Raw genomic sequence first — 23,183 nt, 5'->3', positions numbered from 1 at the left:
ATGCTAGTCTATCGACGTGTAGCAGAAGACAGCGTTTACCGATTACAGCACTCGACGTTTGAAGGCAAATAAAAATGCACAGAAAACCAAAGACTGGCCTTTGCTTGAGACTAAACAATGAAAACTAACATCTCTTCAAATAGGATGTTAAATCTTTCTTTCGGGGATAAATAAGGAACCTTCAGCCCAGCTGTTGCAGTCACTGAATCATCCCACTGTCAACGTTCAACTAAATATAGATTTAAAACCAAGAGGTTCTTTGCTGTCAGAGAAAGCTTTGGTTACTGTCTGTACAGTGCTTCTTTCTCATCGTCCACGTGAAACATATTAATGGCCCTCGTATTCATCAATGCTCAGTAGTCAGATGCTGACGGTGCCCTGGGAGGGGGGGGGGGGGGGGGGACTCTCACTTCGAGAGGATGAGCCAGGCCTACTTTGCCATTCAATGCGATCTTGCCTGATCTTGGTGTCCGATTCCATTTTCCTGCCCACTCTCTCAATTCCCCGAGCAATGGTGTGACACGGGGACACAGCGGTCAGCACTGCTGCCTCACAGCGCCAGGGACCCGGGTCCCATTCTCGTCTCGGGTGACTGCCTGTGCGGAGTCTGCACATCCTCCCCGTGTGTGCGTGGCTTTCCTCCGGGTGCTCCGGTTTCCTCCCACAGTCCAAAGATGCGCAGGTTAGGTGGATTGGCCGCGCTCAATTCTCCCTTAGAATCTAAAGGAGGTTACGGGATCAGGGTGGGGGGAGTGAGCCTGGATATGATGCTCTTTCAGAGGGTCAGTGCCGACTCAATGGGCCGAATGGCCTCCTTCTGCACTGTAGAGATTCTATGTGTCTGTACCACAGCCTTAAATGTATTCAACGATTGAGCACCCACAATCCTCTGGGGTTGACCATTCCAAATATTCCCAATCCTTTGAGTGAAGAAATCCCTCCTCACCTTAGTCCTAAATGATCGGCTCCCTTATCCCGAGATTGTGACCCCCGTGTTCTCGATCCCCCGACCTCCCAGTGTCCAGCTTATAAACCCATTCAGAATTTTGTATATCTCAATGAGATCGCCTCTTATTCTTCTAAGCTCCAGAGAATACACTTAGCCTCTTATCACAGGACACTCCCAGAACCAATTTAGTGAACTTTCGCTGCATCGCCTCCAATGCAAGTTGGATTGGATTGGTTTATTGTCACGTCTACTGAGGTACACTGAAAAATGTTTTTCTGCGAGCAGCTCAACAGATCATTGAGTACATGGGAAGAAAATAACATTAAAATAAAATACATAATAGGCAACACAATGTAACTACATAAACACCAGCATCGGGTGAAGCATACAGGGGTGTAGTGTTACTGAGCTCAGTCCATAAGAGGGTCGTTTAGGAGTCTGGTAACAGCGGGGAAGAAGCTGTTTTTGAGTCTGTTCGTGCGTGTTCTCAGACTTCTGTATCTCCTGCCCAATGGAAGAGGTTGGAAGAGTGAGTCAGCTGGGTGGGAGGGGTCTTTGATTATGCTGCCCGCTTTCCCCAGGCAGCGGGAGGTGTAGATGGAGTCAATGGATGGGAGGCAGGTTCACGTGATGGACTGGGCGGTGTTCATGACTCTCTGAAGTTTCTTGCGGTCTTGGGCCAAGCAGTTGCCATACCAGGCTGTGATGCAGCCCGATAGGATGCTTTCTATGGTGCATCTGTAAAAGTTGGTAAGAGTCAGTGTGGACATGCCGACTTTCCTTAGTTTCCTGAGGAAGTATAGGCGCTGTTGTGCTTTCTTGGTGGTAGCGTCGACGTGGGTGGACCAGGACAGATTGTTGGTGATGTGTATCCCTAGGAATTTGAAACTGCTAACCATCTCCACCTCGGCCCCGTTGATGCTGACAGGGGTGTGGACAGTACTTTGCTTCCTGAAGTCAATGACCAGCTCTTCAGTTTTGCTGGCATTGAGGGAGAGATTGTTGTCGCTGCGCCACTCCACTAGGTTCTCAATCTCCCTCCTGTATTCGGACTCGTCGTTATTCGAGATCCGGCCCACTATGGCCATGTCGTCAGCAAACTTGTCGATGGAGTTGGAGCCAAGTTTTGCCACGCAGTCGTGTGTGTACAGGGAGTAGAGTAAGGAGTTACGTACGCAACTTTGCGGGGCACCAGTATTGAGGACTATTGTGGAGGAGGTGTTGTTGTTTATTTTTACTGATTGTAGTCTGTGGGTCAGAAAGTCAAGTATATCCTTTATTACACGTGGAGACCAAAACTGTATATAGTGCTCCAGAAGTGATCTCACCAAAACACTGGAGAGCGTTACCAAGACACTTTTCTTCTTGTACCTCTTGCTTTCAAGGCCAACTTGCCATTTGCCTTCCTAATTGCTTGCTGGATCTGCATGCTTCAGGGTGGTTGAAGAGAGTGCAATGAGTGATTTGAAAAGGAAATCGGACGAGCAAATGAGGGAAAGAGTGGGATAGAGTGGGTGAAAAGGACAGGTTGGATTGCTCTGCAGAGGGCTAGCATCACCCCGATGGGCCCAATGGCCTCCTTCTGTGCCCTCGTGACTCAGTTTTCCCTTCAAAGACTGAGCGGCATTTTCTGTTCTTGTGAAAAGCACGGGCAAATGCAAGTGGACACCTCGCCAGCAACGGCTAGCCAGATCTGAGTGAGATCTGCAGAGAGAAGAGAGTAACAACAGCTTCCACATCACTCCAACCAAGGAGCAGGACTTCCAGTGTGAACTCCGTCTTCACGACTCTGCACTGCATTCCCAGAACGGGATCAAAGCTGGGACACACAATAGTGCCAGATATGTTCATGGGTGAAGTAGTCTCTGAATACGGTCTTGTTTCACCCTGCGTGTCGAGCATCAACTGTCCTCATCCGAAAAATCAAAGCCAACGTCCAGGTCATTCTGCCCCCGTTTCGTCCCTTTCCCAAGAAAACGTTCTGGATAACGGAGCCGTTATTTCATCCGTGAGGAGTTTTCTTTGCAGGGAAGGCACAAACCTCGCAAGTCAGAACCACCTGTGCTACCAGATTGCACATCTGGCTGATTCGGTGCCGTCACGTCCAATATTAGTGCCAAGGCTGACATGAACTTAGGGGCAGCACAGTAGCACAGTGGTTAGCACTGTTGCTTCACAGCGCCAGGTTCGATTCCCCACTGGGTCACTGTCAGTGCGGAGTCTGCGCGTGTCTGCGTGGGTTCCCTCCGGTGAGTTATCACGTCAGTCAATGAGCCGGACATGAATCATGGCTCCTACTTTTGCAAAGTCCAGCGGTTAAATCCTTTACCTTCAATGAACTGTTTTCAGAATGAAATTTGTTTGACTTTCCCAATTGGCAAGGTCTAGGGACGTTCCCGAATTCCCGAGACTCGGCCAGTCTGGTAAAACATTCCCTGCCAGCACAGTCTCACGCACACAGAGGAGTGGGCCATTCGGCCCATCGATGTGATCATGGCTGATCCTCTAGTCTATCTCACCGTCATACTCCCCATACCCCTTGATGCCTTTAGTGTCTAAAAATCCAGCTATTTCATTCTTAAATACGCAGCTTTCTGTGGTCGAGAGTTTCCCACCCTCCCCTCATCTCAGTCCAAAGCAGGTGGAGAACGGAGTCAAGAAGGCAGACCGCATGCTGGCATTTATCGGTAGGGGCATTGAATTTAAAAATTGGCAAATCATGCTGCAGCGTACTGGACCTTAGTTAGGCCTCATTTGGAATATTGTGCATAATTCTGCCACACTACCAGAAGGATGTGGATGCTTTGGCGAGGGTACAGAAGCGGTTTGCTAGGATGTTGCCTGGTAAGGAGGGCATTGGCTATGAGGAGAGGTGAGATAAACTCGGTCTGTTCTCGCTGGAACGACGGAGGTTGCGAGGCGACCTGATCGAGGTCCACAAGATTATGAGGGGCATGGACAGAGTGGACAGTCAGATGCTCTTTCCTAGGGTAGGAGAGTCACGTACTGGGGGACATAGGTTTAAAGTGCCTGGAGAAAAGTTTAGAGCAGATGTGCGAGGCAAGTTTTTTTACACAGGGTGGTAAATATATGGAAGGCGCTGCCTGGGGAGGTGGTGGGAGCAGCTACGATAGCGGCATTTAAGGGACATCTCGACAAATATCTGAATAGGGCGGGAATGGAAGGATACGGACTCCGTAAGTGCAGACGGTTTTAGTTTAGGCAGGTACCATGGTCGGCACAGGCTTGGAGGGCCGAAGGGCCTGTTCCTGCGCTATATTGTTCTTTTATACGTTTCGATGAGATCCCCTCTCATTCTTCTCAATCCCAGTGAATGCAGGTCCAGTCGACCAAATCTCTTTTTTTTTAAATAAAGGGGCAATTTAGTGTAACCAATCCACCTACCCTGCACATCTTTGGGTTGTGGGGGCGAAACCCACGCAGACACGGGGAGAATGTGCAAACTCCACACGGACAGTGGCCCAGAGCCGGGATCGAACCTGGGACCTCGGCGCCGTGAGGCAGCAGTGCTAACCACTGCGCCGCCGTGCCGCCCTGCAAGCAGCAAACACAACCTGCAGCTGTGACGTGCTCTCACAACTACCAAAGATGATTCCTCATTTGAAAGAGCCTTCAGCTGTGAAGCTAGAGGCTGCTCATGGTCAAAGGGAGTGAAATTGTCTTTCAGGAGAGAAGCTGCAGCCGGGCTCTGTCCTGGAAGAGTTTGGTGGGACAGACAGGGTTCAGCTGTAGTTGCCCCTGTTGTGGGTCGCCACAATATTTAAAGATGGCTTGAAAAGCACCACACCGCTCCCGATCCAGGGGGGACCCCCGATCTGGAACGCTTCAGCCCCCCCCGACCAAGCCCAAGACCCAACGGTGCCCTTGTGCTGAATGCCAGAAAGTGCTACTCACCTTCTCACTTCCCCTCAGCAGCCATTGCGCCAGCTTCACGTCATTGAGCAGGAGTACTAAGCGACACCCGCGTGACTTCCTGCTGGGAGTTGGGTCATTCCCGGGAAGCCAATCTCGTTCGTGAGATTGAAATGCAGGCAAATTTGGGTCAATGAATACTCTCGCCATTTTTGGCCGAGATCTGAAATTCTTCATCGGGAGCGGGCTGGGTGGGGGGGCGGGGGGGGGGGATCGTAAAACGGTTCACGCCCAGCGCGAATCTTGATTTTTGTTTTTTCCCCTTCTTCCGTTATCACCCGGTGCGACCAGACCCGTGCCGGGGACAACGCAGTCGCTGAACTGTGCCCGTGGTTTCTTAAAACGTGAATTTGAACTTTGCAGGCTCCCACTCTCCTCCAAGGGGGAGGAGGGATGGGGATGACGGAGAGGGGAAGAGAAAGTGTGGGGTATAAGTGTGGAGGGAGAGCACTGAGAAGGGGGAGCTTTGAGGTCCGCAAGCAGCCGGCGCCACGTCGCAGGACGCCGCCGTTCGCGCACGCGCGGCCGTGGACCCGGCAATTCTCCGAGCCGTGTTGGCAGCTCGAGCCGGGTGCTCTACGCTGCCTTGATGCAAACCCCCCCCCCCCCCCCCCCCCCCCCAGCCAAACGGAGGATCGGCGGCCATTTTACACCATTTCTTTCTGTCGTAAAACGCCACCGTTTCCACCCCGGCGGGAGGACATAGTGACGGATTCAGCCCACTATTTTCCACAACTAAAATCGCAAGATCTGGCATCTCCTTGCCCAGCTCCTGGAATCATTTAGTAGCTGGAACGGATCCCACCTCAGCCGCACAGGACTTGGGAAAACCTGCCTCTGGGAATGAACTGCTGGTGCCAGAAACGGTTCTCGCCCCACATCTGGGGATTATTTCAACATATTTGTACTCGTGAAAACGGAGGGGCATGGGTGTTTGGAAGAGTTGTTGGTTGAGGGATAAATACTAGGCAATGGATCCACAGGAGAAGATCTCTGCTCTTCAGCAGAGTGCTTCAGAAGGCATACGGCCTACTTGCCTTCATCGGCCTGGCCATTGAGGACAATGGTCAGGCTACAGCTGTATAAAACTTTAGTTGGGCCACATTTGGAATATCGCGTGCTGTTCCCGTCGCCACACTTCCAAAAGGACGTGAATGCTTTGGAGAGAGGGCAAAGAAGGTTCACCAGGATGTTGCCTGGTCTGGAGGGTGTTAGCTATGAGGAGAGGTCGAATAAACTCGGATTGTTTTCGATGGAAAGACGGAGGCTGAGGGGAGACCTCGACAAAATTACGAGAGGTATCGACAGGATTAGTCAGAAGCTTTATCCCAGGGTGGGAGACTCAATTACAAGGGGGCACAGGTTCAAGGTGAGAGGGGGAAAGTTTCGGGAAGATGTTTTTCACGCAGAGGATGGTGGGTGCCTGGAACGCGTTGCCAGTGGTGGTGGTGGAGGCGGGCAGGATAGCAAAGTTTAAGATGTATCTTGATAGACACATGAAGGGATACAGATTGTTTAGACGATAAGTAGTAGGTCTAAAGGAATCTGGCTCAGCGCAGGCGTAGTGGGCCGAAGGGCCTGTTCCTATGCTGTAATGTTCTTTGTCCTTTGCTGCGGGATCTTTGACAGCCACCCAAAAGAGCAGCTGAGAGGGGGTTAGGTTTAAGGTTTCATCTGAAAGACAGCGCCTCAGAGAGTGTAGCACTCCCTCGGTACTGCGCTGAAAGGTGGGGACAGCATGGATTAAGCGCCCCCGGCTCCTGAGCCGGACTTGATCCCACAATCTACTGATGCAGAGGAGCGAAACATTGAGCCATAGCTGACACCGATGCTCTCGCCGCCCCCCTTCCCCCACCCACGTTCCCCCACCCCTCCTCGATGATCTTAGCTTGTGAACCACAGTTTTTACAAATTGTCTTTCCCAGCATCCTGTCGTTTATTAAATATATTTCAGGAAGCTGGGTAATTGGGCAAGGCTTTGATTGTTCGACAGCTCGGATAGTGACAGCAATCTTACCAAACTGGATCTGAGATTCACGAGAGCATAACCCCATGAGACAACATCGAATGAGAATATAAGCTGCAAAGGAATGAATCTAGAATTTAACCGCTTCCTCAATCTTCAACATGTACATGCGAAAAACACATTTGCTTTTGTTTCCCTCTCTCTCTCGCTCTCTGTGTGAATTCTTGACTTGGCATTCAAACCATCCAGTTTTTCTTTGGAAGATTTCTTGGCTCCAGGAGATGACAGTGACAGCAGGGTTGAGGAATTAACAGTCACATAAACAAACTATCAGAGAGCCACAGTCAGCCTTGGCCTTAAATGGCGGGTGACAGGAGCATTTGCAATATTCGTTTGTCAGATTCAAGAGGTTCGGCTGTTCGATTTGGAGAGATTGTCTGCCGTTTCGGTTTGTAGGACTGTCAGGGGAGAGCACTTCAGCTTCAAGAGAACGAATATCAAGATTTTCCAGCCCACACACACTGACTCTCACTGGGGTACGGGACCCACACACACTGACTCTCACTGGGGTACGGGTTCCACACACACTGACTCTCACTGGGGTACGGGTTCCACACACACCGACTCTCACTGGGGTATGGGTCCCACAGACACTGACTCTCACTGGGGTACAGGACCCACACACACCGACTCTCACTGGGGTACGGGACCCACACACACTGACTCTCACTGGGGTACAGGACCCACACACACACTGACTCTCACTGGGGTATGGGTCCCGCACACACTGACTCTCACTGGGGTGCGGGACCCACACACACTGACTCTCACTGGGGTATGGGTCCCACAGACACTGACTCTCACTGGGGTACGGGACCCACACACACTGACTCTCACTGGGGTATGGGACCCACACACACTGACTCTCACTGGGGTACGGGACCCACACACACTGACTCTCACTGGGATACGGGACCCACATACACTGACTCTCACTGGGGCACAGGACCCACACACACTGACTCTCACTGGGGTACGGGACCCACACACACTGACTCTCACTGGGATACGGGACCCACATACACTGACTCTCACTGGGGTACGGGCCCCACACACACCGACTCTCACTGGGGTACGGGACCCACACACACTGACTCTCACTGGGGTACGGGTCCCACACACACTGACTCTCACTGGGGTACGGGACCCGCACACACTGACTCTCACTGGGGTGCGGGTTCCACACACACTGACTCTCACTGGGGTACGCGTTCCACACACACTGACTCTCACTGGGATACGGGACCCACATACACTGACTCTCACTGGGGCACAGGACCCACACACACTGACTCTCACTGGGGTACGGGACCCACACACACTGACTCTCACTGGGATACGGGACCCACATACACTGACTCTCACTGGGGTACGGGCCCCACACACACCGACTCTCACTGGGGTACGGGACCCACACACACTGACTCTCACTGGGGTACGGGTCCCACACACACTGACTCTCACTGGGGTACGGGACCCGCACACACTGACTCTCACTGGGGTGCGGGTTCCACACACACTGACTCTCACTGGGGTACGGGTTCCACACACACTGACTCTCACTGGGGTACGGGTCCCTCACACACTGACTCTCACTGGGGTACGGGACCCACACACACTGACTCTCACTGGGGTACGGGTTCCACACACACTGACTCTCACTGGGGTACGGGTTCCACACACACTGATTCTCACTGGGGTACGGGACCCACACACACTGACTCTCACTGGGGTACGGGACCCACACACACTGACTCTCACTGGGGTACGGGACCCACACACACTGACTCTCACTGGGGTACGGGACCCACACACACTGACTCTCACTGGGGTACGGGTCCCACACACACTGACTCTCACTGGGGTACGGGTTCCACACACACTGATTCTCACTGGGGTACGGGACCCACACACACTGACTCTCACTGGGGTACGGGTCCCACACACACTGACTCTCACTGGGGTACGGGACCCACACACACTGACTCTCACTGGGGTACGGGACCCACACACACTGACTCTCACTGGTGTGCGGGACCCACACACACTGACTCTCTCTGGAGTACGGGACCCACACACACTGCCTCTCTCACTGGGGTGCGGGACCCACACACACTGACTCTCACTGGGGTACGGGTCCCACACACACTGACTCTCACTGGGGTACAGGACCCACACACACTGACTCTCACTGGGGTACGGGACCCACACACACTGACTCTCACTGGGGTACAGGACCCACACACACTGACTCTCACTGGGGTACGGGACCCACACACACTGACTCTCACTGGGGTACGGGTTCCACACACCGACTCTCACTGGGGTACAGGACCCACACACTCTGACTCTCACTGGGGTACGGGACCCACACACACTGACTCTCACTGGGGTACAGGACCCACACACACTGACTCTCACTGGGGTACGGGACCCAAACACACTGACTCTCACTGGGGTACAGGACTCACACACACTGACTCTCACTGGGGTACGGGACCCACACACACCGACTCTCACTGGGGTACGGGATCCACACACACTGACTCTCACTGGGGTACGGGACCCACACACACTGACTCTCACTGGGGGACGGGTGCCACACACACTGACTCTCACTGGGGTACGGGTCCCACACACACTGACTCTCACTGGGGTACGGGACCCACACACACTGACTCTCACTGGGGGACGGGTGCCACACACACTGACTCTCACTGGGGTACGGGACCCACACACACTGACTCTCACTGGGGTACGGGACCCACACACACTGACTCTCACTGGGGTACGGGTCCCACACACACTGACTTTCACTGGGGTGCGGGACCCACACACACTGACTCTCACTGGGATATGGGACCCACACACACTGACTCTCACTGGGGTACGGGTCCCACACACACTGACTCTCACTGGGGTACGGGACCCACACACACTGACTCTCACTGGGGTACGGGACCCACACACACTGACTCTCACTGGGGTGCGGGACCCACACACACTGACTCTCACTGGGGTACGGGACCCACACACACTGACTCTCACTGGGGGACGGGTGCCACACACACTGACTCTCACTGGGGTACGGGACCCACACACACTGACTCTCACTGGGGTATGGGACCCACACACACTGACTCTCACTGGGGTGCGGGACCCACACACACCGACTCTCACTGGGGTACGGGACCCACACACACTGACTCTCACTGGGATACGGGACCCACATACACTGACTCTCACTGGGGCACAGGACCCACACACACTGACTCTCACTGGGGTATGGGACCCACACACACTGACTCTCACTGGGGTACGGGACCCACATACACTAACTCTCACTGGGGCACAGGACCCACACACACTGACTCTCACTGGGGTACAGGACCCACACACACTGACTCTCACTGGGGTACGGGACCCACACACACTGACTCTCACTGGGGTACAGGACCCACACACACTGACTCTCACTGGGGTACGGGACCCACACACACTGACTCTCACTGGGGTACAGGACTCACACACACTGACTCTCACTGGGGTACGGGACCCACACACACCGACTCTCACTGGGGTACGGGACCCACACACACTGACTCTCACTGGGGTACGGGACCCAAACACACTGACTCTCACTGGCGTACGGGACCCACACACACTGACTCTCACTGGGGTACGGGACCCACACACACTGACTCTCACTGGGATATGGGACCCACACACACTGACTCTCACTGGGGTACGGGTCCCACACACACTGACTCTCACTGGGGTACGGGACCCACACACACTGACTCTCACTGGGGTACGGGACCCACACACACTGACTCTCACTGGGATACGGGATCCACACACACTGACTCTCACTGGGGTACGGGACCCACACACACTGACTCTCACTGGGGGACGGGTGCCACACACACTGACTCTCACTGGGGTACGGGACCCACACACACTGACTCTCACTGGGGTACGGGACCCACACACACTGACTCTCACTGGGGTACGGGTCCCACACACACTGACTTTCACTGGGGTGCGGGACCCACACACACTGACTCTCACTGGGATATGGGACCCACACACACTGACTCTCACTGGGGTACGGGTCCCACACACACTGACTCTCACTGGGGTACGGGACCCACACACACTGACTCTCACTGGGGTACGGGACCCACACACACTGACTCTCACTGGGGTGCGGGACCCACACACACTGACTCTCACTGGGGTACGGGACCCACACACACTGACTCTCACTGGGGGACGGGTGCCACACACACTGACTCTCACTGGGGTACGGGACCCACACACACTGACTCTCACTGGGGTATGGGACCCACACACACTGACTCTCACTGGGGTGCGGGACCCACACACACTGACTCTCACTGGGGTACGGGTCCCACACACACTGACTCTCACTGGGGTACGGGTCCCACACACACCGACTCTCACTGGGGTATGGGACCCACACACACTGACTCTCACTGGGATACGGGACCCACACACACTGACTCTCACTGGGGGACGGGTGCCACACACACTGACTCTCACTGGGGTACGGGTCCCACACACACTGACTCTCACTGGGGTACGGGACCCACACACACTGACTCTCACTGGGGGACGGGTGCCACACACACTGACTCTCACTGGGGTACGGGACCCACACACACTGACTCTCACTGGGGTACGGGACCCACACACACTGACTCTCACTGGGGTACGGGTCCCACACACACTGACTTTCACTGGGGTGCGGGACCCACACACACTGACTCTCACTGGGATATGGGACCCACACACACTGACTCTCACTGGGGTACGGGTCCCACACACACTGACTCTCACTGGGGTACGGGACCCACACACACTGACTCTCACTGGGGTACGGGACCCACACACACTGACTCTCACTGGGGTGCGGGACCCACACACACTGACTCTCACTGGGGTACGGGACCCACACACACTGACTCTCACTGGGGGACGGGTGCCACACACACTGACTCTCACTGGGGTACGGGACCCACACACACTGACTCTCACTGGGGTACGGGACCCACACACACTGACTCTCACTGGGGTATGGGACCCACACACACTGACTCTCACTGGGGTACGGGACCCACATACACTGACTCTCACTGGGGCACAGGACCCACACACACTGACTCTCACTGGGGTACAGGACCCACACACACTGACTCTCACTGGGGTACGGGTGCCACACACACTGACTCTCACTGGGGTACGGGACCCACACACACTGACTCTCACTTGGGTACGGGACCCACACACACTGATTCTCACTGGGGTGCGGGTTCCACACACACTGACTCTCACTGGGGTATGGGACCCACACACACTGACTCTCACTGGGGTGCGGGACCCACACACACTGACTCTCACTGGGATACGGGACCTACATACACTGACTCTCACTGGGGTACGGGACCCACACACACTGACTCTCACTGGGGTACAGGACCCACACACACTGACTCTCACTGGGGTACAGGACCCACACACACTGACTCTCACTGGGGTGCGGGACCCACACACACTGACTCTCACTGGGGCACGGGACCCACACACACTGACTCTCACTGGGGTACGGGACCCACACACACTGACTCTCACTGGGTTACGGGACCCACACACACTGACTCTCACTGGGGTACGGGACCCACACACACTGACTCTCACTGGGGTACGGGACCCACACACACTGACTCTCACTGGGGTACGGGTTCCACACACACTGACTCTCACTGGGGTACGGGACCCACACACACTGACTCTCACTGGGGTACGGGTTCCACACACACTGACTCTCACTGGGGTACGGGTTCCACACACACAGACTCTCACTGGGGTACGGGACCCACAGACACTGACTCTCACTGGGGTGCGTGTCCTGAGGCAATTCAAAAGCAAGGAGATGACGAATAACCTTTCCAAAACTCTCCCTTGGCCGCAAGTGGAGTGTTGCATCCAATCCCGGACACTGCACTTCAGGAAAAGGGCCTTGGAGAGGGTGCAGAAAAGAAGCGATGCGAATCGTCCCAGGGACGAGGGTATTGAGTGACATAGTCTGATTGGAGAGATTCCCAGTCAATCGCCTTCGAGATGGATGACAGGCGATTTGATGGAGGTGTTCAGAGTCAGGCGGAGGTCTGAGACAGAGGAGATAGGGAGAGACTGTTCCCACGGGCAAAGAGAGTGGGGGAACCAGGAGTCAGGTGACATGGATTGGCAAACGAACCAAAGACGGCCTGAAGACAAGCAATAACTGTCTGCAAGGGTGGGGTTGGGGGAGCCGGCTTAATCATGACTTTCAAATGGAAAAGTCAGCACATGGAAGGAAACAAAGTTTCAGGGCTCGAGGGAAAGGGTGGGGGAGTCAAATTGGTCATGCGGAGAGCTATCAATGGACCGAATGGTTCCAGCACAGCAAGAGGCCAAGCTATGATCCAGGTTGAGGTGGTGTTGAGAGCAGGCAGGTGATGGAAACCACAGGAGACCCTGCCAGTTGCTGGCAATGGAAGCAGTGGGTGGTGCCAGGTTATGCCCGCCGCGATATGGGGCTCGAAGGTACAGGCGGTGATATCGGCAGGGTCAAAGGCTTCATATGGTGTGCTCAAGGTGTGCCAACCATCTGGCACTGCCAGCAGGCAAGGGTGACTTACCAAGGTGCCAAGCTGGCATTGTTTTAGCACGCGCGCGATTGGGCCAGGGCCGTGGGTGTTGGGGGGGCCTTGGGGGTCCTGAGGACCCTCCCGTTTTGCGTTCAGGCTGGGGGGGAGGTGGGGGATTTTTTTTTTTGTGGGCCTCGGAGATCGGGTCGCTATTTAACAATGGCGTCCCGATCTCTCGCTCCAATGGGGAGTTCCGGCGTGCGGAGATCCTCATTGTACAAGACGGGGCTATGTGCGGCCTGGGCCGCGCGTTCCCCATTTAGGCCCCTTATCCAAAGTGAGTCGCGCTGATCAGCCTGGGCCGGGATTCTCCAAGTTCTGACGCCGGCGCGAAAAGCGGCGTGAGCCACTCCGGCGTCAGCGGTCCTCAATTGTCCGGGATGCCCCCCTTCCTCGGAGGCTAGGTCGGCCCCGGAGTGGTCCCTCAGCTCCAGCCGGTGCGACGCGACCTGTGCCGAGCTCGCGGAGCTCTACAGGCGGGGAGGAACAGCGGCCCCCACGCAATCAGGTAGGCCCCGATCGTGGGCCCGGCCACTGTGGAAGCCCCCCTTGCGGTCGCATCAACACGCCCCCCCCCCCTCCCCCATCCAGGACGGTAGATCCAGGTCCCGCCGTGTGGGACCTGAGTAACCCACGCCGGCGGGTCTCGGCTGAACCCGGCGGCCACTCGGCCCGTCGGGGCCCGGAGAATCGCCGGGGGGGGCTGTCAACGGCCCCTGACCGGCGCGACGGCAATCCTGCGTGTGCCCAAATATCGGCGACGGAGAATTGGCGAGCCGGCGTCGGGGCAGCGTGGCGTGATTGTCGCCCCCACCCCGGGGATTCTCTGACCCGGCTCTGGGTCGGAGAACCCCGGCCCGCGTGTCTCTCGTCACCGCGAGTGCTGGGAAACATGCAGCTAAAGGCCCTCGCTCGGGAACTTTATTCCCCTTCGGGAAGATCACGTCCCTAATTTCAACAGCTCAGGCCAAGGCAATGGGACAGGCGGCAAAAACCTCCCTGTAACCCAGCAACGGCACCTTTGCCTTTCAAGAAAGGAGACCGGAGGGTGAAGGGGCTCAAGACGAGTCAGGGAATTGGTCTGGGTCACCGCAGTGCTAAAAGGATTACGTTATTCTCAGCTTCCAGCTCGGAGCCATAACTCACCATTCCAGAGATTGCAATCAGATCAGATTGCCCTGCCTACCCCATCAATAAACAACAGACTAGGCTGTTCTCCGGGGAATGGGAGAGTGAAGAACATTTCCGATTGCTGTACAATTATATGTACATTCCTAGATTCAGATCTTTTCAGACGTGACACTCAGCTGGGCGGCGTGTTGGGGGTGGGGCGTCAGAGAGAGAGAGAACATAGAACACACAGTGCAGAAGGAGGCCATTCGGCCCTACGAGTCTGCACCGACCCACTTCAACCCTCACTTCCACCCTATCCCCGTAACCCAATAACCCCTCCTAACCTTTTTGGACTCCAAGGGGCAATTTATCATGGCCAATCCACCTAACCTGCACGTCTTTGGGCTGTGGGAGGAAACCGGAGCACCCGGAGGAAACCCACGCAGACACGGGGGAGAACGTGCAGACTCCGCACAGACAGTGAGCCAGCGGGGAAGCGAGAGAGATGACTTATTGCAGATCCTACTTTTCTCTCTCCCGAATGTTTTTCACCTCGCCTCCACGTCCCACGACCTTTGCCTCCCAGCGGGAGCTCATTGTCTACGTTCTCCTTGGATTCTGAGCAAGGGTATGTGACTTGCAGCACGGCTGCCAGTCAGGTTTTGGGGGAAGGCTTATTAACTCGTGATGAGGTCGAGCTGATTCCCTCCACTTTCCCCGCTCTCTCGGGGCGATGGGTTGAAGCGGACAAGGCAACCCAGGAACCCAAGCCAAACCTGAGCGGCAGAAAGCCAGTTCGATCTGACCCTGCGTCCATCTCTGTCATGAGTTACTTCACAGCACCGGGGTCCCAGGTTCGATTCCCGGCTTGGGTCACTGTCTGTGCGGAGTTTGCACGTTCTCCCCCGTGTCTGCGTGGGTTTCCTCCGGGCGCTCCGGTTTCCTCCCACAAGTCCCGAAAGACGTGCTGTTAGGTGAATCGGACATTCTGAATTCTCCCTCTGTGTGTCCGAACAGGCGCCAGAGTGTGGCGACTAGGGGCTTTTCGCAGTCACTTCATTGCAGTGGTAATGTAAGCCGACTTGTGACACTGATAAAGATTATTATTATTATGACCGGTACACGCTTGGAGGGCCGAAGGGCGTGTTCCTGTGGTGTGTTCTTTGAGATGTAATAGGTTTTGAGCAAGTGAAGGGAGAAAGTAAAAGGTACCTGGATCTGTGCGAGGGTGGAATACAGGAGACATTAAATGATAAAGGAGGTTGTCAGGCAGGGTAAACGTTAGTGTTGACGGACAAAAGAGCTGAAATAAAGGAATAATAAAATGCACGGCAACACAGTGGTTAGCACAGTTGCTTCACAGCTCCAGGGTCCCAGGTTCGATTCCCGGCTTGGGTCACTGTCCGTGCGGAGTCTGCACGTTCTCCCCGTGTCTGCGTGGGTTTCCTCCCACAGTCCAAAGATGTGCGGGTTAGGTGGATTGGCCATGATAAATTGCCCCTTAGTGTCCAAAAGGTTGGGTGGGGTTACGGGGTTATGGGGATGGGGTGGAGGTGCGGGTTTAAGTAGGGTGCTCTTTCCAAGAGCCGGTGCAGACTCGATGGGCCGAATGGCCTCCTTCTGCACTGTAAATTCTATGATTCTATGAAAAAAAACATTTCCAATGAAGGGGCAATTTAGCGCGGCCAATCCACCTAACCTGCACATCTTTGGGTTGTGGGGGCGAGACCCACGCAGACACGGGGAGGATGTGCAAACTCCACACGGACAGTGGCCCAGGGCTGGGGATCGAACCCGGGCCCTCGGCGCCGTGAGGCAGCAGTGCTAACCACTGCGCCACCGTGCCGCCCAACTCTGTCAGACTTAGGGCGTGAACTCTTGACGAATCCAGAATATTTGGAAGACACCTGACTCACTCTGGAGGTCCCAAGGGTACCCCCAGACAACATTTAGGCTCAGGACACGCACAGGGACTGACAGCGTCACCCCGAACGTCTCACTTGCTGTTTACCTCACACAGCCTTTGATGCTTTCCAATCTGATCCTCTCCTCATTTCAATAATTTGGATTGCAACCAACGTGACATGTAGTCCGTTCCAACCGGACAGGGAAACAGGAAATCAAGTGAATGAAACGCATTCCAATGTTTGTAACCCTTCCCCCTGCGGCTCCATGCCTCTGTCTGTCGCTCCCCATTTCTCCAGGCAGGACACTGTTCAGATAGAGAGGTCAAACTGCCTGTGAAACATCCACGTGAACTCTGAGGCGATGAGGGCCATGAATCAATCGGAAGGCAGCCTATCAATCGTGTTTCTGGGCTCCCACCAGCATAGAGCCATAGGTCTGGAGAGACATCATCTGAATAGATCATATCGACTAGAATCCAGAACTTCCACACTGATATCTCAATCCTCGGCCTGCTGCAGTGTTCCAATATAAGCTCCAGGAACAGCGCCCCATCTTTCAATGAGGGACATTGCAGCTTTACTCAACGTTAACGCAATCATTTGGACGTAGAATCCTAAAATGGTGAGAGTACAGAAGGAGGCCATTCATCTCCTTGTGTCCGCCCCCCTGCTGTCTCTAAGAGCGACTCACGTTGTCCCACACCCCTGCCTTTTCCCCAGAGCTCTGCTTTCTTGGGCTGGATTCTCTGATTTTCGCGGTGTCGCCGTCGGCGACCGGGGGACTCCCGCCCCTTTTCTCCTCAGATCGTGATCCAACCTCTCTTTTGAAAGCCTCGACTGAACCTTCCTCCAACTCACTCTCAGGCAGTGCGTTCCCGATCCGAACCACTCGCTGTGTGACATGGTCTTCCTCACGTTGCTCTGCTTCTTCAGCCAATCACTTTAATTCTCTGGAGCTCGACCCTCCGCCAGGTTTGTCCCTATCGTCGCCGCCCAGACACCCTCATGACTTTGAACAAACCCCATCAAAACTCCCCTCAACCTTCCCTTCTCCAAAGAGAACGGTGCCAGCTTCTCCGATCTATCCCCGTAACTGAAGTCCCCATCCCTGGAACAATTCTCGGAAATATTTTCTGCATCCTCTCTAATGACGTCACCCAAAGTGTGGTGCCCAGAATTGAACACAGTACTCTAGTTGGGGCTGATACCGTCTCATATAAAAGTTCACCATAACGACCTTGTGTTTACACTTTATCTTTCAATTTATACATCTCTGGATCTTTTTTTTCCTCTCTATAATTTTTCCGATTAAGGGGCAATTTAGCGCGGCCAATCCACCTATCCTGCACATCTTTTGAGTTTATCATAGAATTTGTAGTGCAGAAGGAGGCCATTCGGCCCATCGAGTCTGCACCGGCTCTTGGAAAGAGCACCCTACCCAAGGTCAACACCTCCACCCTATCCCAGTAACCCCACCCAACACTAAGGGCAATTTTGGACACGAAGGGCAATTTAGCATGGCCAATCCACCTAACCTGCACATCTTTGGACTGTGGGAGGAAACCGGAGCACCCGGAGGAAACCCACGCAGACACGGGGAGGACGTGTAGACTCCGCACAGACAGTGACCCAGCGGGGAATTGAACCCGGGACCCTGGCTCCGTGAAGCAATTGTGCTATCCACAATGCTACCGTGCTGCCCCACGGCCAGGGTTGTGGGGGGGGGGGGGGGGGGTGAGACTCACACAGACACGGGGAGAATGTGCAAACTCCACACGGGCAGTGACCCAGAGCCGGGATCGAGCCTGGGACTTCGGCGCCGTGAGGCAGCAGTGCTAACCCACTGCGCCACCATGCTGCCCTACAACCCCGGATCTTAAATGTTTTATGAACCGTTCACTCAACCTGCCCTGCCACCTTGAACAATCTGTACACATCCAACCCAAGGTCCCATTGCGCCTGCACCTCCTTTGGAATGATATCCTTGATTTAAATTGCCTTTTCTCATACTTTCTCCCAACCCTCACCAGTCCACCTCATACTGAACTGGAGGAATGCATGTGAATCAGTGTGCTGATGGTTTACAGGAATAATATTTCAAGGGACCAACTAGAGAACAGGCTGTTTTAGATCTGTAGTGACATGGGGTTTATTCATAATCTTATTGCAAAATATCCGCTGGGGAAGAGTGATCATAACATGGTAGAATTTCATAATCAGTTTAGGAGTGATGGGTTTAAGCCAAAGTTTCCATTGTTACGAGGGGCCATTTTGCTAAGGTAGATCGGGAATTTAGATTGAAATACATGACTGTAAATGAGCAAAAGTGAACATTTAAAGAAGCTATTTATAATAATGAATATACATTCTTTTGAACAGAAACACCACAGAAAATGTGGTACAACTATGGCTAACTAAAGCATTTGAGGAGAGTATTGGATGAAAGGAATAGGTTGGCAATGTTTACAAAAAGAGTAGTACTCTTGAGGATTGGGAGGGTTTCAAAAATCAGGGATTCAGGAAAGGCGACTTGATTAAACGTGAGAAAATGGAATTTTATAATATCAGGCCATTTAGAAAAGCCTAATATAATTAGGCAGAATTTTATGGAAGGAAAATTGTACTTGTCAGATCTATTTGAGTGTTTTGAGGATATAACTTTGAGGGATGATGTAGGGGAACTGGTGGATGTAGTATATTTAGATTTTCAGACGCCATTCAATAAAGTGCCACGCCAGATGTTCTTACAAAGGATTCTGGTTCATAAGACCTCCATCTTATGGTCTTATGGAAGGATGTATTTGCCTTGGGGAGTGAATAATGACAGGTCATCCCTGGGATGAGTCCAGGTTCATGGGGGTAAAATATGGACACAATTAGGAAAGGAAACAGAATAAGAATAAATGTTCATTCTTGAGTGGGAAGGTTGTAATTATTAAGGTACCACAGGGATCAATATTGGTGTCTCAACTACATCGAAGGCTTAGATGAGCGGACTACGTGTAAAGTGTCCAAGTTTGCTGATGATACAAAGTTAGGTGAGGAAAATAAGCTGTGAGGAGGCTGCCAAGGGATATGAGCAGGTTAAATGATTGAGAGAGAAGGTGGTAGATACAACATAATGGGAGGAAATGCAAGATTATTCACTTTGAAAGGAAGAAAAGCAGAATCTATTTAAAAGGCAAGGGACTGGAAATGTTGGTACAGCATGTCCGAGGGATTGGGTGCTCTTGTACAAAATCCCAGAAAGGTAACATGCAGGTACAGCAAGCATTTAGAAAGGCCTATTGTGTGTTAGTCTTTATTGCATGGAGCTTGGGGTACAAGAGTAACCTCTATCACAGAGGGCAGTCTCAGAAACTGGGATAAGTATGTTCAAGGCTGAGAGGGACAGATTTTTAATCAGTGAGGGAATCGAGGGTGATGGGAACAAGGAGGGAAAGTGGAGTTGAGGATTATCACATCGATCGGTCATGATCTCATTGAATGGCGGAGCAGACTCGAAGGGCCGAATGGCCTACTTCTGGTCCTACATCTTATAGCCTTATTCAAGGATGTATTTGCCTTGGCAGGGAATAATGACGGTTCACTAAATTGATCCCTGGGATGAGAGCATGTGGGACACTTTATCAATGGAGGGTAGATTACAAAAGCAGGGAGGTCAGGTTGGGAGTTGTGCAGAACTTTGGTGAACCACAGCTGGACTGCTGTGTGCAGTTCTCGTCGCCACATTATAGGAAGGATGTGATTGCACTGGACGGCGTGCAGAGGGGATTCACCAGGATGTTGCCTGGGCTGGAGCGTTTATGTTATGAAGAGAGGTTGGATAGGCTGGGGTTGTTTTCGCTGGAGCAGAGAAGGCTGAGGGGCGACCTGATCGAGGTGGACACGATTCTGAGGGGCACGGACAGGGTGGTTAGGGAGCAGCTAGTCCCCTTAGTTTTAAAAATGTTTTAAAATAAATTTAGAGTAGCCAATTATTTTTCTTTTTCCAATTAAGGGGCAATTTAGCGCGGCCAATACACTTAACCTGCACATCTTTGGGTTGTGGGGGTGAAACCCACGCAGACACGGGGAGAATGTGCAAACTCCACACGGACAGTGACCCAGAGCCGGGATTCGAACCCGGATCCTCAGCGCCGCAGTCCCAGTGCTAACCACTGTGTCACATGCCGCCCTTGTATCCCCTTAGTTGAAGGGTCAGTCGCGAGTTGAAAGTGAAGGGTCAGGAGGTTTGGAGGGATTTGAGGAAAAGGGATTTTCCCCGGAGGGTGGTGACGGTCTGGAATGCACGGCCTGGGAGGGGGGTAGAGCCGGGTTGCCTCACATCCTTTAAAAAGTCCCTGGATGAGCACTTGGCACGTCTTAACATTCTAGGCTATGGGCCAAGAGCTGGCAGATGGGATTAGAATACGTTTTTCACATTCTTCGATAGCTTGACAGGGTGGATATTGAGAGGTGGTGTCCTCCAGCTGGAGATTCCAGAACCCAGGATCGTAGTCTCAAGCTGAACGGTCGGCTTTTTAGGACAGGGATGGGGTGAAATTTCTTCAGTGAAAGTTGTGAATCTTTGGGATTGTGGAAGCGCAGTGGTTGGTATTGAAGACAGAGGTCGATAAGTTTTTTGGGAAGAATCAAGGAGCGGGAGAGGATCCTGATATTATTGAATGAATGGCAGAGCAGATTCGAAGGGTAACATGGACTATTCCTGCTTCTATTTAGAATAATAATCTTTATTCGTGTCACAAATAGGCTGACATTAACACTGCAATGAAGTTACTGTGAAAAGCCCCTAGTCGCCACACTGCGGTGCCTGTTCGGGTACACTGAGGGAGAATTTAGAATGCGCAATTCACCGAACAGCACGTCTTTCGGGACTTGTGGGAGGAAACCGGAGCACCCGGAGGAAACCCACGCAGACACGAGGAGAACGTGCAGACTCCACACAGACAGTCACCCAAGCCCGGAATCAAACCTGGGACCCTGGTGCTGTGGAGCAACTGTGCTAACCACTGTGCTACTGTGCTGCCCCTCCTGTACACTGAAAACACACAACACATTAAAAAAACACCCCTGAAACACATGACATGACAAACACATTAGACATCCCTGAACGCATCACATTGCAAGCAGACCGAACAATCCTGACCACATTACACTACAGACACACATCAGGTTGTAAGTTTTCTTTTCAACCGAAAATAATATTTGCCCTGTGAGCTGGTGTGACAGTGACATTCTTCACAAAGCATGCCCCTGTCAGCCCCAGGGCGCTATTTGCCACAGCACTCGAGAGTGTCAAAACATTTGTGTGTTTGTACAACACTTGCAAAAGGTTGTTGATTTGCTGGAGGTGGTTCTGCTTGGTCGCGAGGACAAGTCTGCAGCCTCTAAGTTTTATCAATGCATTTGTAGGGGGCGGGGGGAGAGTTTTGGCAACGCATGCATTTAGCAAGATTGAATTTAAACATTCTGTGCCTGTCGAGACAGCAGCAGAGGAGTGGGTGTTGAGTTTACCTTTTTGCTTGTCCATGGCGGATGCTTGAATCTAAGAGCTGAGGATTCCCTCCGTTTGCCCCATTGCTGCTGCTCGATTTTTTTCTTCTTTGTCTCCCAGGCTGAGTGCGGAGTCTGCAAACTATTACAGCACTTCAGCGCGACCCAAACTGGACACTACATCAACAGCGCTGTTTCTTAAAGAGGAAGGCAGTCTCTCAACTGCTCAGCACAGCACCATCTGCTGCCCTGGGAGACTGCAGCAGACTGGGGTGGTTTGGGGGTTGTTGAGACGGGGAGGGGGAAGTGATGTGGGATTGTTCTATGACCGATGTGGGACAGCAACCTCCACCTTGTGGATATCTTTCCACATATCACTGGCGATTCATTCTCAGCTCAAGTCTGTCTGTCTCCCTTGCGTCCCTCTCTCAGTCGCATCATGATCAACAGGATCTTTTTGATTTTTCCAATTAATAATACCAATCTTTATTAGTGTCACAAGTAGGCTTACATTAACACTGCAATGAGGTTACTGTGATAATCCCCTAGCCGCCACATTCCGGCGCCTGTTCGGATACACTGAGGGAGAATTCAGAATGTCCGATTCAATTAACAAGCACGTCTTTCAGGACTTGCGGGAGGAAACCGGAGCACCCGGAGGAAACCCACGCAGACACGGGGAGGAGGTGCAGGCTCCGCACAGACTGTGACCCAAGCCGGAATCGAACCTGGGACCCTGGAGCTGTGAAGCAATTGTGCTAACCACTAAGCTACCGCGCCGCCCATTCCCCCAGTGACCTGCACATCCGCACCCAATGAGGGGAAATCTCGTAGAAACCTATAAAGTTCTAACAGGACTGGACAGGGTAGATGCCGGAACGAAGTTCCTGATGGTGGGTGTGTCCAGAACCAGGGGTCACAGTCTGAGGATACGGGGGTAGACCAGTTAGGACAGAGATGTGGAGACATTTCTTCACACAAAGAGTGGTCGGGCTGTGGAATTCATTCCCACAAGAAGTAGTTGTCAAACCATTGTATGGTTTTTG

General features: G+C 53.2%; 1 protein-coding gene across 5 annotated transcripts in view; it reads right to left on the bottom strand.

The window, feature by feature from the left end:
• Nucleotides 1–22,346, bottom strand: part of LOC140396958 (actin filament-associated protein 1-like 2) — an 83,028-nt gene extending 60,682 nt beyond the window's left edge. For all 5 annotated transcript variants that reach the window (XM_072485938.1, XM_072485939.1, XM_072485942.1 and 2 more), the window contains exon 1: nt 22,159–22,346. In XM_072485938.1, the coding sequence (XP_072342039.1) occupies nt 22,159–22,174 (16 nt within the window). In that variant the 5' untranslated portion in view covers nt 22,175–22,346. The remainder of the gene's footprint in view (nt 1–22,158) is intronic.
• Between the last annotated feature and the right edge of the window lie 837 nt (nt 22,347–23,183).

The sequence above is a fragment of the Scyliorhinus torazame genome, chromosome 20 (assembly GCF_047496885.1).
Source record: "Scyliorhinus torazame isolate Kashiwa2021f chromosome 20, sScyTor2.1, whole genome shotgun sequence".
Taxonomy (NCBI): Eukaryota; Metazoa; Chordata; class Chondrichthyes; order Carcharhiniformes; family Scyliorhinidae; genus Scyliorhinus; species Scyliorhinus torazame.
This window is presented reverse-complemented; position numbering and strand designations above follow the sequence as displayed.